Below are 13490 nucleotides of genomic sequence, written 5' to 3'. Positions count from 1 at the left end.
CATGTGCCTCTAGGAAGTGCTGATGGGTGATCTCAGGTCACCTCGCAATCGATCTGTTACCAATGTGGGATGAACAGCATGTCAGGAGTGACAGGCCAGAGGGGGAGGGGGAGGAAGGGCCTCAGCACCCATTCCTGAACTGTTCTTAGGGGAAGCCCTGGGAGGTGGGGAGGGTGACTGGGTGGGATGTAGAGCTAGGAGGTCTCCACCTGCTAGAAATCGGAATTTTTTTTTTTTAAACCTGTATAGACAGCAAGAGCATGAGCAGGGAAGAGGGGCAGAGGGAGAGAGAATTTTTTAAAAAATTTATTTTGAGAGAGCATGAGGCAGAGAGGGGCAGAGAGGGGGAGAGAATCCCAAGCAGGCTCTGCACTGTCAGTGTAAAGCCCACCGTGGGTGGGGCTTGAACTCCCAAACCATGAAATCAAGATTGGAGCTGAAACTGAGTCAGCTGCTTAACTGACTGGGCCACCCAGGTGCCCCGAAATTTTTAAAAGCAGTGTTTAATTTTTTTTCTGATTATAAAGGTATCATCTGTTACTCAGAGGAAATTAGCAAATGCAGAGAAGTGTAAGTTGGAAATAAATAATTTTTAATCCTTAGAGAAAACTACAACTGACAATTATTTTGTACTGAATCCCTCCCAGTTTTACACATAACACTACTCAAAATTAGGATCATATAACCTTGTGTCCTTTGCCTCTGCTAAATTTTTTTTTTTTTAATGTTTATTTATTTATTTTGTGAGAGAATCCCTAGCAGGCTCTGTGCTGACGCGGGGTTTGATCCCATGAGCCATGAGATCATGACCTGAGCTGAAGTCGGTTGCCTAACTGACAGTCACCCAGGCGCCCCAAGGAGGCTACATATTCTGATCTATTATCCATCTCCTGAGTTTCATACCAGTACTACACTACTTTGATTTTTGTAGTTTTACAATATTTTAAATTATTTGGTATGTTTTAAATGTCTTTTTAAAAAACATTCTACTTTTGATCTGAGTTCTATAAAATTTTTAAAAATCCCCCCTCTCCAGTGTTACAAAACTTATCTGGGATTTTGGTCATAGCTGCAATAAACCTATAAACTAATAAGAATTGCTAGTTGAGTTTCCTTATTCAGAACAATGGAGTGAATTTTTATATTTTTTCTAAAATGTTATTAAAATATTAAAAATAACATTTTTTCCCTAAACTTAACTTTTTTTTTAAAGTTTATCTTGAGAGAGAGCAAGCTTGCGAGTGGGGGAGGGGCAGAAAGATCGAGAGAGAGAATCCCAAGCAGGCTCCGCACTGTCAGCACAGAGCTTCAGGTGGGGCTTGATTCCATGAACCATGAGAATGTGACCTGAGCGGAAATGAAGAGTCGGATGCTTAACTGACTGAGCCCCGCAGGCACCTGTCTTATAGAGGTTATCACTCCTGGCTTCGCTATTTCCTTGTTAATTCTGTGAATGGGATCTTTTTCACACCATATTTTTGAATTGGTTATTAGTACATTTACCTGGTACATTCCCTAATCAGCTTTTCTGTGCTCTTCAATTCTAACAGTTCTCCACGTGATTCTAGTGGGTATTCAAGGAAGACAATTACATCCTCTGTAAATAATACAAATTTGTCCTCCTTTCTTTATGCATTTTTAAATTGTCACTTGTTTCAGTGCCTTGAACCTGTACCACAAAAGCTGCGGCGAGAGTCAGTGCCGCCATGACACTGCTGCGCCACCGGCTTCAGTGGGAAGGCTGCCACTATTACGTATGTCACCAGTTAATTTTTGAAACATCTTTAGTTTTTGTTATAAAAAAGTATCTTTGTTATACTAATTAAAAAAAATCAGAATGGCTTTTCAGAATCTATCCAGAGTCTTATATTTTAGTAACAAGCTCTTTGAGCTGAAACTTACCAAAGTGGAATCATTGGTGAGAAAGGAACAGGAAAGACTGTCTCAGAGGGTAAAAGTGAAGTCATTTTTGGAAACTCTGGACAAATATGTCAGCTGTGGTGGGAACTGAACTTGCTATGGGAAGCAGGTTATGGGGGGCAGGGAAAAGCCACCCCCACAATGATTGCCTCCAGGATTCCCTCCTGGACTGGCCATCTGTTCCTCTGGAACCAGAAGCAGGGCTGGGTGAGCTGCTCAGGGGAGGGCGAGGTAGGGAGGGAGCAGGTCACGGTGAAGGGAGGAGCCCTCACAGCTGCAGGTGGAGTGGGGGCCCGGGGGCAGGGGATGGGGGGACTCGGAGCATCCACTGGGGCTGAGCCTAGTGAGTCCAGGGCCCTAGTGAGTCCAGGGCCACTCTTAACGGGACCTTTTTACAAAAAGGGCTTTAATAGTGTCCTTTGTCTAAGGCTTACCCTCCTCGGTAGCTTTGTGTACCGAACATAATCCTCCAGAAACAGGAGGGCGCCCACAACGTCCGCAGGCATTTCAGGTATCTTCTGGCTGCAACAGAGAACAGTCTGGATCAATGCACCGCTTTCCACATGGCGGACCCTCAGTCAAAATACCGACACTAAAGAAGCGACAGATCACTACAGTCAGAGGAGAAACTCATCTCTGGAACATCCTGAATCATATCGTTATCCTGCGGGCGTTTCCTCAGAACACAACCTGGGGAGGAAGGCTGCGCCGAATGGCCCACGTGGGCCTCCGCGTCGCGGCCCCGCTGTCTGCCTGGGCTCGGCGCTCAGCGCCCTGCACCTGGTGACGGGGGAACCGGCGGTCCCCGAGCAGGCCCCACTGCCCCAGCCCCGCTCTCTGCCGCTCCGTTTGCTCTGCTCGCCTACTTTAAGAGGAAGCTTCTAGGCATCTTGCCAGTTCTCGCTTGGGTTCTTCCTGCTTAGAAAGGCCTCCCCCACTCCTCTGGGCAGGTGGCCTTTTCGCTCGCCTGAGCATACTTCGTATTCTCCCTCCAAGCCTCGTAGGTTTCCACTTGTGTGTATGCTGGTCTCCGTGGGGGCCTGGGTCCTGTCTGCCCTCCTCCCCGGCATCTGCGGCAGCACCTGCACCTCCTGCACGTTAGAAGGTGTCAGGTAAGGACGCGTCCAGTGACTTTCCATACGGGACCCTCCTCGTTCGTTCAAACGACCGCCGTGCGGCCCAACCCCGCTCCGGAGCCGGGGATGCCGCAGAGGACACGACACGCTTCCCACGGGGCCCACACTCTCGCTTTGCAGGGGCAGGATCTTTGGTTCTTCAAATTCTTTCTAATTCATGTCCGGAACGGCATTTTCTGATTAACGAAGGACTTCATGGAACTGGATTACTGGTCCATTTCCCTGAAGGTTTTTTGCTTTGGAAAAGCAGGTTGAAGACGGTTACACCCGGAGAAAAGCTGCCGCTGCTTTCGACCTTTCCGCACAGGACCAGGGCGGCGACGGGAAGGGAAGGGCCTCCGTGCGTCCCACGCTCCGGACGTCACGCGCGTGAACGAAGCAGAAACTGAGCTGCGGCCTGACGCCCGTCTCCTGCTGCCCTCGGTCAGGGTCGCCGGCAACCCCTGTGCCACGCGTCACAGTCATTCGTGAAGAAGACTCAGGAAGGACTTGCCGGCTCTTGACAGATGGAGGAGCAGGGCCGGGGTGGCCGGTGTGGAGGTCACTTCCCAGTCACCTCGGAGCAAGGTGACTCAGCCCCAGCTTCCTCTACACTGCCTGGAGCCGGATGCACTAGGGTTCTGGGTGCTTACTGCTGCGCTTTGCAACTGCCCTCATTTTGTGATGGCCAAAGCTTCATTTCTGAGACTTCCCCGTCCTTCGGGGCTCCCTTCTATTTCTTAATTGTTAACAAGTCAATTGTTGGAGGCAAGTCTCAGCACGCCCTAGGAAAACACCCAGCATCTGTCTGTCGTTCAGTCCATTAACGGGGATGGGGCAGAACTAGCCTGACTGAGGCTCTTGGGAAAAAGATGACCGGGTTTGAGAAGGATGCAAGGTCACTGTGAGCCGCTGGCAAACGGATGTCAGGAACCTGGCCCTGCGGGTTCAGCTGCACTGCACTCCACAGGGGGCCCAGAATGAAGGCGCTTCCAACCCCTCCTCTGCACTCAGGGGTTGGCTGCTTTTGAAACCCCGGTGCGGGTTTGGGAGACCACATAGTAAGACGGTGGGTCACACACTGGAACCCCCAGGAGTCATGGGTGCGGTGAGTGGCCACAGCGTGGCGGACGGGAACAGGTGGAAGTCAGCTTATCTAAAGGAAGCTGACATTCACAAAGGAAGGAGGCTGTGTTTATTTTAATTTCAGAGCGTAGAGGAAGGCCCAGTGGGTGAAATCTCAGAGACGGGATGAAATTTTCCACTCATCACAATGAACAACTTCCCAATGACCAGGGCTGTGTGGCCTTGAGGTGATGAGTACCTCACCCGGGGGGGTGTCAGAGCAGGGGCTGGATGATTCCCTCCAGGGGCGTCTGGGTGCCCATTCGCACCCTGGGTGGGAGGTAAACCAAATGGCCTCTGGAATCATGTCCGGTCACGAGTGCTTTGTGAGGACCCGGAAGGTCACTCCCATTAGTCTTTCAGTTACATTGACAAAAGTGACCAGGTGGTAATCTTCCAGACTTTGGATGTGCAACATGCCAGACAAAGTTATATGGCTGGCCTGACCCTTTAAGGTAACAGAGAAGGAGGCTCAGGACCCAGCATCTCATGCAAATAACTTTTTCTTTTCTATCCCTGAGAAGCCACATTTTGGGGGGCTCGGGGAGAAAAAAGGGTTTACAAGGCTTGTATCCCTAGGAGCTTCAACGTGATCTCTGTTTCCTCCGACACCAGGAACCCAGGCTGTGCCCAGGCTGACACGGATGAGCCCTCTGACTCCTGTTGAAGGCTGTGGGGCCATCCTACGCCAGTGGCCCGGCCAGACGGCTGGGCTCCCTGAGCTCTGAGCGCAGCACCCAGGACCGCAGAGGGACCAGCCTGCACTCTCTTCCCCAAGGGGGCTGCGAATCCTGGTCACGGCTTGTCCTTGTAAAATCACTGTTGGGTGCACCGAGGGGGCCCCGCCAGCAGTGTGACTGAGGACTGGTGCGTCTTTAGTTGGTGCGAACAAGGTGTGCCCAGACTTGCTTTACACAGCAGGGTGACAGCCGAGTCCCATCGCTATGCGGGGGACAGGAAGAGGACTTTGGCATGCAAGGTTTAGAGCCCACTGTGCAACACTAATGACGCTCTTCCCAGCGTGGCCTTCGGTACCTTGTGCACTGCTCCACTGTGGAGCGGATAAACTGGCCGATCAGCGCCAGGAACTGCTCGGTGTAGCGCGAATGGAACTGCTTCAGCAGGGTGAGCAATCCCAGCACGAGCGGCGGCCAGTCCACGGGGTCGGCAGGTTTCCGGCACACCATTCCTGCAAAAGGAGCGACAAGTCACGAATTATGCCGCCACAGCCGAGGGCTTGGCTTTGGCAATGTTCATTCGGTACAAATGCTCATCAGTATCAAAATGCTTGGGGACCGCGGCTACGCTGGCAGAGGAGTATCTGTGGGAACTACAGCTCTGGACTCCGGATCGCACCGGCCCGGGGCTGCTGGGGCTTCCGGGGGTCTATCCAACATAGCAAAATGGCTACTGCCTTTATAATCATCATCACCAGCTCTTGGATAATACAGTAACGCACGCCGCTGTGGACAAGTTTAAAGAAACAGATAAAGAGAAACGAGAGGGTAAAAATGAGCTGCAAGCAGCTTCTGTTCCTGGCAGCATGCACGTTACCCACGCTGAACCAGTCTCTTAAATGGAAACAGTTTAAATCCCGGACAACATATCTGAGACGTATTTTAAATACAATGTTGAACGTTACGTAATAAAAGAATCTGCAGAAGCCTAGACGGTGGAGGAAGGAAATTTGTGGAGGGAGTGAGCGCTGAAACTGGCTTTTTCACTAAGGATTTCTGTCCAAATCTGGAGGCCTTGGACTTCTGCCTGGATGGGCGCTTGGGGAACAGGAGCTAGAGCTTAGGGTCTTTGAGGGGAAACACAATGTTAAAAAAGAACCAAGTTGGAAGACTTGTATTGCCTGATTTCAAGACTTACTATAAAGTTATAGTAACCAAGGCAGTATTGGCAAGAGGAAAAATAGATCAATGGAACAGAATAGAAAATCCAGAAACAACAGTCCCACACTTATATGAATTGAATTTCCATGCATATCCAGATAATTCAATGGAGAACAAGAAATTTTTTCTATAAACGGTGCTGAAATTGGATATCCAGACACGGTACATAAAAAGTAATTTTAAATGGACCATAGACCTCAGTGTAAGGGCTAAAACCACAAAGCTTCTAGAAAAAAAAAGCACAGGAGATTATCTTTGTGACTAGCGTTAGTCAAAGATTTCTTAGATAGGACACAGAAAAAGACAATTATAAAGGAAAAATCGATAAACTGGACATTATTACTATTAAAAATTTCTGCTCATTAAAGTCACCAGTAATAAAATGAATAGGTGGAGGCGCCTGGGTGGCTTAGTCGGTTAAGCGCCCNAAGCACTGTCAAAAGTGATTTAGGAGGGCTCCTGGGTGGCTCAGTCAGTTATGCAGCTGACTTTGGCTCAAGTCATGATCTCATGGTTTGTGGGTTGGAGCTCCCTTGCAGAGCCTGCTTCAGATTCTCTCTCCCTCTCTCTGCTCCTCCCCTGCTTGCATTCTCTCTCTCTCTCTCAAAAATAAACATAAAAAAAAAAAAAGAAAAAAGAAATGGGAGTCATGTGAGTAGTGTGTACTGTCTAGATTTAAAAAAAAAGAAAAAAATGGGGCGCCTGGGTGGCTTAGTCGGTTGAGCGTCCGACTTTCGCTTAGGTCATGATCTCGCGGTTCGTGGGTTCGGGCCCCGCGTCGGGCTCTGTGCTGACTGCCAGCTCAGAGCCTGGAGCCTGTTTCAGTCTGTGACTCCCTCTCTCTCTGACCCTCCCCTGCTCACGCTGTTGTCTCTCTCTCTCTCTCTCCTAGAAATAAATAAAAAACATTAAAAAAAAAAGAAGAAGAAAATGAATAGGTAAAGGTGAGTCTGTAAGAAAAAACTCACAGTACAAATTATCTAGCCAAGAACTTGTATCCATAAATATAAATAACTCCTACAACCTAGTGGATAAAAAAGCAATCAATCTAATTTAAAAACAGGCAAAAGACTTGAACACTTAACAAAGAAAGATATAAAGAATGGCCAAAAAGCATATGAAAAAGTGAGCAACATCGTTAGTCACTAGGGGAAGGCAAATGAAAACGACAAGATGCCATACACACCCATCAGAACAGTTAAAAGTAAGAAGACTTACATTGCCAAATGCTGGCGGGATGTAAAATGGTACAGCGCTTTGGAGACGGGCGTTAAACTGGCAAGACAGACCTTCAGACCCCATCTCTGGGCTCTTGTGAAGACTGAAAAATCTCTTTCTTAAACCAGAGCTGCCAAAACAAGTTAACCCGCCTTACCTAACCTTGGTTTTGGCAACTCTGAATGTGCTCATGGATTTACTGTATGAGACGGTAACAGTAGTCAGAATACAGAGAAAGAACCCTTTCCAGGTGCACGGCAACGATGACGCTTTACGACAGACGCTTCCGCTCTGAATACGGCAAAACGGAGAGGCTTCCTTAGACAGACCAAGGCAGGCAGGGGTTTCTTAGATCAGTCTCGAAAGCAACACTCGTAAGGCAGAACGAATGTTTTCTTGGTGTCCAAACACCCGGATGTTCCTTCCTAGTCCTACTTTTCATTAGTTTGGTTCCCAGATTAACACGTCAGTGTAATCCATGAAAAGAACTGTGGTCAGATAGAGACACATCTCCAGGACACTAAAGGTTCGTTTGTCTTGTTTTGTTTAAAGATCTTGGAACTCAAGGGAGAAGTGAAACGATTCCTATGAGAGGCTGTACAATGAAAGAAACGTTACCTAAGGATGAGACCAGTGAACAGTCTTTAATGAAACAAGAGTATCTTGATGCACTGACAACCTATTGTTATAAAGGGTCATATATTCTTTTTTTCTTAAGTTTTTATTTATTTATTTTGAGAGAGTGAGTAAGGGAGGGGCCGGGGCGGGGGGGGGGGGGAGGACAGAAGGGGGCAGAGGATCCAAAACAGCTCTGTGCTGACAGCAGAGAGCCAGATGCAGGGCTCAAACTCACGAACCATGAGATGATGACCTGAGCCAAAGTCAGGTGCTCAACAGACTGAGTCACCCAGGCGCCCCCTAAGGGTCATATATCCTTGTTTAGTTACAACGGGGACAAGAGACAGGGAGAACACGGCTCTGAGGCCTGAGACGAACTCCTAAGTCCACCTTTGAGTGGTTCTGTACATTGATTTTGGCCAATATACAGAAAAGGGCTTAGCATCAGTGGAGCATTCACTCCATGCCAGGTACTGTATCTGGCTGGCCCTGAGAGGTTAAGTAACTTGGCCAAGGTCACATAGGTGAGCACTGGGAAGTGAGGGCTGGGAGAGCCAGAACCCAGACACACATCTTTCCTCATTCTCGCAGCAGTATTTATGCGGGTGCCATTCTCTGCTTGGTGGTAGTAATAGGTCCTGTACGGGGGTTGTGTCTGGGACTAAGGAGTATTTTTGAATCAGAGAGTAAAAACCTTAAAGAGACTCCACATCTTTATCCTAAAAGAGCATATGAAATAGGAAGGGAAATACTTCAAGCAAGAAATTCATTTCAGAATTTCTGGTTTAAAAACAATACAGTTACATTTATAGGAAAGCTCTTATAATACTTTTAAAGTAAATAAAACTCTGTAGCAGATTTTCAAAGCTCCACTTCCACACACAGTCCAGAGGCAGAGGAAGTACCTGGGAATTTATCAGTAAAGTAAGTGATGATAAAAATATTCAAGGTAAAGTGCCCAATGGCAAAAAAATTCGGGCTATGTTCCTGGACAGGACACACACACTGGAAGGTTCTGGTAGCTGTTGTTTGTACCGAGTATTTTCAAATGTCATCATATACACATCTTAAAGTTTCGATATTCCTGAGTTGGTCTTCTCTCCTTCACCATGTCGTTACTCTTCACACCGCAGCTCTCGATATATGGGAGGCACGGGACACTTGTGAGAAGGGGACACATTGTGAGAAGTGGACAGTAACCAAAAGAGGTTTCTCTCACACCATGATCAGCTGCCTCAACATTAAGGAAAGGAGAGACCACAGATCCCACACATTTTACAAGCTGGATAATGTTTGGGAACTAAAGGTGGACCGTACTCAGTTCATGGTAAATCCGCTGTAGGGGCCCCTGGGTGGCTCAGTCAGTTACATGTCCAACTCTTGATTTTGGCTCCGGTCATGATCTCCTGGCTCATGAGTTCAAGCTCTGTATGGGGCTCTGCACTGACAGCGCAGAGCCTGCTTCGGATTCTCTCTTTCCTCCCTCTCCACCCCTCCCCTGCTAGCTCACACAGACACATATGTGTACTCTCTCTCTCTCTCAAAATCTCAAAATAAATAAAGTTAGGGGCGCCTGGGCGGCTCAGTCGGTTAAGCGTCCAATTCTTGGTTTTGGCTCAGGTCATGATCTCACGATTTTGTAGGTTCAAGCCCTGCATTGGGCTTTGTGCTGACAGTGGGGCCTGCTTGGGATTCTGTGCTCCCCTCGCTCTCTGCCCCTCCCCCACGTGTGTGGTCTCTGTCTCTCTCAAAATAAATAAGCAAATAGATAAACTTAAAAAAAGCGGCAAATCCACTGGCCACATTTCATGAAGGGGTGTCATATTTCACAGGCCCAAAGACATGCACTTTATAAACACGCACCGGACTAAGGAAAGATCTCATAGGTGACACAGCATTCTCTGTGTGAAGACCTTTTTGGTTAGGGATTAATCCACTCTTCCTGTTAATTATGGCAAAACCCGTCATACAGTACCTAGGTTTTTGTTGTACTGAAGTTTTGGCAACTGCGCAATCAAAAATAGGAAGTTGACAATCGGAAAGTAGGGCAGGCGCTTTGTCGTTATGTATATCTGGAAAGAGAAAGGGACGCGACATTGGTGGTGTCTTCACAACGCACGCACGATACCGCAGAACACATTTTCAAAAATGGGAAGTTTCCATTTGATTTCAATTTGCTCTTCAGACTGCCTGGGATTAGGAGGGTCCCACTAATCTGCCGCCTTCAGAGTTTCATTTAACCCCGCTGACCCCTGCAAACATAAATCCCTACACAAAACTAGCCCTTTTGGAGAGGGAACAATTTAGCTTAGAGATTAGCAGTGACTTTCCCCGGGGAATCATCCTAATGTCATTAATAACGGGAGAGGGGAAAGAGGGGAAAGGGCGATGGGACAGGAAAGCAAAATACAGAAACTCAACCAAGGGCAGCAGGGAAGGGGCAGAGTGAGGGAGGGGGAGGGAGGGAAAGGGCTGGGCAGAAGGAACGAAGGAAAGAGGATCCACTCAGCAGTGAGTGGTATTAAGCAGGAAGCAAGCAAATGTCTCGTGTGTCCTTTGCTTTCCCTCGTGCAAGGTCACAGAACTGGTCTCCCCCCAGTTCTTGTGCAGACGGTGCAGTCAGGACAGACGGGCCGTCTCCCTGCTTCCCTCAGTGCCTCGTCAGCCCCTCGGCCTCAGGTTCCTCACCCACGTTTCATGATGCTGCTGAGATGCAGTGACATCACCCACAGCTGGGGTTCACAGTGCCTGGCACGTGGGGAGCACTCAAAAAAAAAAACCAAACCGCTAGCTGCTCTTCAGGCTCATAATCATTTGTCCAAAACCCGGGGAATCATACAGATTTTACTGATTTTAGAGAGGTGAGACAGGGTAAGATAACACCTATCCTCAAAGTCGGCAATATTTCGGCATCGAAACATGAATATTCACAGAAGCATAAACAGCCTTGTGTTAGTTCGGGACAGGTTTTGCCACCAAATGAGATCTGGCACCCACTTGTGAAAAGCCTTTCAGCTCTCAGAGGTTTCTGGAAACTAAGCGCAGAAAAGAGTCTGTGGCCGCAGAGTACGGTGGTGACTACTGTCAGCCACGGAGGGAAGCGCATCTGGGCAACAAGCATCAAGGCCATTAGCGAGCGGCAATTCCAATCCTCCAACCGGGACACCCAGAGACTGGTCCCTGCAGACAGAGTACTTCTCACTTCCTGGGGAACTGCGGCAAACACCGTGTCCCTTGATTCCCACGGCCCAAATCAGGCAGGAAAGGTGTGATTATCCTACTACTCGTGTGAAACTGAAACTCAGGAAGAGTGGGGGCTTAAGAGAAGGGAGGTTCTGGGATCAGAAGCCAGGTTCTCCAAAATTTTAGCAAGTGACCTGCTATCTAGGCCAAATCCCCCATCTACTGCCCACCACGCCGTTCCACATTTTAATCACTGACCTTATTCAGTGGGTTGTGGATGCCGGCTGCCTCCAGATAGGCTGTGATCTCATACAAGAGCGTGTTGTCTTCCTTGGGGTAAGGAAGTGACGGGTCCTGATAGTGGGCCTCGATATCTGCTAGGAGAGCCCTGATGCAGAAACACAAAACAACACAAAACAGGGATAAATATTAGAGAAGAATGCAAGTCATGTAACAAGCAGTACAGGCTATGACGTGATCTTTCGGGGCCTCAGTTTTCTCATCTTTAAAACGAAGGCTTGATTCTTCTAATTCTCTATTTCTGTACCCGTGACTGGCTAAAAGTGGAAAATCTGACCTAGCATTGTGTTATCTTTTGGAGTTAATCAAATCAAATGCTTTCACTGTTCCTATTCTTTTATTAAAAAAATTTTTTTTAATGTTTTTTATTTTTTGAGAGAGAGAATGTGAGCAGGGGAGGGGCAGAGAGAGAGGAGGACAGAGGATCTGAGGTAGGCTCCGTGCTGACAGGCTGATAGTGGCAAGCATGATGTGGGGCTCGAACTCACAAACAGCAAGATCATGACGTGAGCCAAAGTCAGACGCTCAACTGACTGAGCCACCCAGGCGCCCCTCACTCTTCCAATTTTTATGAATCACCTGAATGTTTTTCAATACCTACTTTGTCAAAAGCCCTGAGTTATTGACTGAGAAGAACAAATTATTAATCAAAAAATTTTTGTTTTAATTTGAGAGAGAGTAGGGGAGAGGGGAAGAGGGGCAGAGAGAGAGAGAGAGAGAGAGAGAGAGAATGAATCCCAAGCAGGCTCCATGCTTAGTGCAGAGACTGACATGAGGCTCCATCCCATGACTCTGGGATCATGACCTGAGCCAAAATCAAGTCAAATGCTCAACCAACCAATCTGGGCAGCCCCCAGATTATTTATTTTTAAGTAGAGGCTGGAGATGAGAGCAGGTTCCCGGTGAGGGGGAGGGGGTGACTGCCCTCCGGGATGTGTGCCCACAGTCACCCCTGGTAACTAACATGCCTCTAACCGCTCTCCGGATGATCAGTGACTTAGTCCTGTGGGGACTAAGCTGTGCACTTGGTAATAACTGCTTTCTCAAACCGTGCAAGTACTTAGCACATTGCTGAATGTGTACTAAGCAATCAGTATATATATGTATACGTTGGCTGAATAAATGAATCCATCAATAACGAGAGAGAGAGAGAGAGAGAGAGAGACTGAGACCAAGGGACAAGGCTGAGGGAGGACGCTTACAAAGACAGATTTGATTCTGTCTTCCCTGGGAAGGAAGGCCATAGATGCAGAGAGCTGTCTTACCCCCAAAGAACGTAAACGACTAAGTACTGAAGGGACTGGGGTGCTAACCGATCGTGAACAATCCAGGCCCAGGGTGGCTGTCTCGAATGCCGGCACTTACTTATTGAGATTCTCCAGAGCGGCCGCCAGGTGTTTGGAGTCGAACCGGCAAGAATAATTTAGTTCGTTGGCAATCTGCTGCCTCAGAATCTGCATCTGCCCCACCTGTGAACGAGCAAGAGCAAGAGCCGTGGAACACACCGTGCTGCAAAGGGACAGCAAGGAGGCAAACGCACAGAGACAGTTTTTTACTGGAAGGGACACAACATTCTTCCGGAAAACCTAAGGATCCCCCAGACTGGCTCCTTGGCTAAGTCCAGCGTTATCCCTGATGGAGCACAAGGAACCTTGCAAGGGAGGTGAGGGCGGGCGCCTGCACGCCAACCTCAAATATCCCCAAAGTCTGATATTTTACAAAGTGACCCATTAACGCTCGGCTGTTCCTGTATTAAAGGTGTCTGTATTAAGCTCTATGCGCGACCTTCTGAAATAGGTTCTCCAAGCTTAGTAGCTGCGAATGAGAAGCCCTACTTCCTTTATTTGTCCTAAACTGAACTTCCTAGAGTCCTAAGGATGCCACTGCATCCCTATTATTCTAAAATTTGGTGACTATAAACCTATCTGCATCACCTAGGATTACAGACCACACCATCATCTGAGTTATAAAATAATCTATGTAAAATCTTCCAAAAAGGCCCTTCTAACAATGATAACCCCTTATCCCCGGGTTCCTAACCTTTTTTTTTTTGGTATCTTGGACCTCTCTGGGAATCAAGTGAAGCCTATTGACACAGTTTTAGAATAATAAT

General features: G+C 47.9%; 1 protein-coding gene across 3 annotated transcripts in view; it reads right to left on the bottom strand.

Moving 5' to 3' along the window:
* WASHC5 (WASH complex subunit 5) overlaps positions 1 to 13490 on the bottom strand; it is a 60496-nt gene that overhangs the window by 683 nt on the left and 46323 nt on the right. For all 3 annotated transcript variants that reach the window (XM_077764229.1, XM_077764239.1, XM_077764247.1), the window contains 5 exons: positions 12743 to 12846; positions 11336 to 11465; positions 9870 to 9966; positions 5196 to 5349; positions 2355 to 2442 (listed from right to left, as the gene is read on the bottom strand). In XM_077764229.1, coding sequence (XP_077620355.1) covers positions 2355 to 2442; positions 5196 to 5349; positions 9870 to 9966; positions 11336 to 11465; positions 12743 to 12846 — 573 coding nt within the window. The remainder of the gene's footprint in view (positions 1 to 2354; positions 2443 to 5195; positions 5350 to 9869; positions 9967 to 11335; positions 11466 to 12742; positions 12847 to 13490) is intronic.

This window comes from Crocuta crocuta, unplaced genomic scaffold (assembly GCF_008692635.1).
Source record: "Crocuta crocuta isolate KB4526 unplaced genomic scaffold, BGI_CrCroc_1.0 scaffold260, whole genome shotgun sequence".
Lineage (NCBI taxonomy): Eukaryota > Metazoa > Chordata > Mammalia > Carnivora > Hyaenidae > Crocuta > Crocuta crocuta.
Note: the sequence above shows the minus strand (reverse complement) of the source record. Positions and strands in the feature narration are given on the sequence as shown.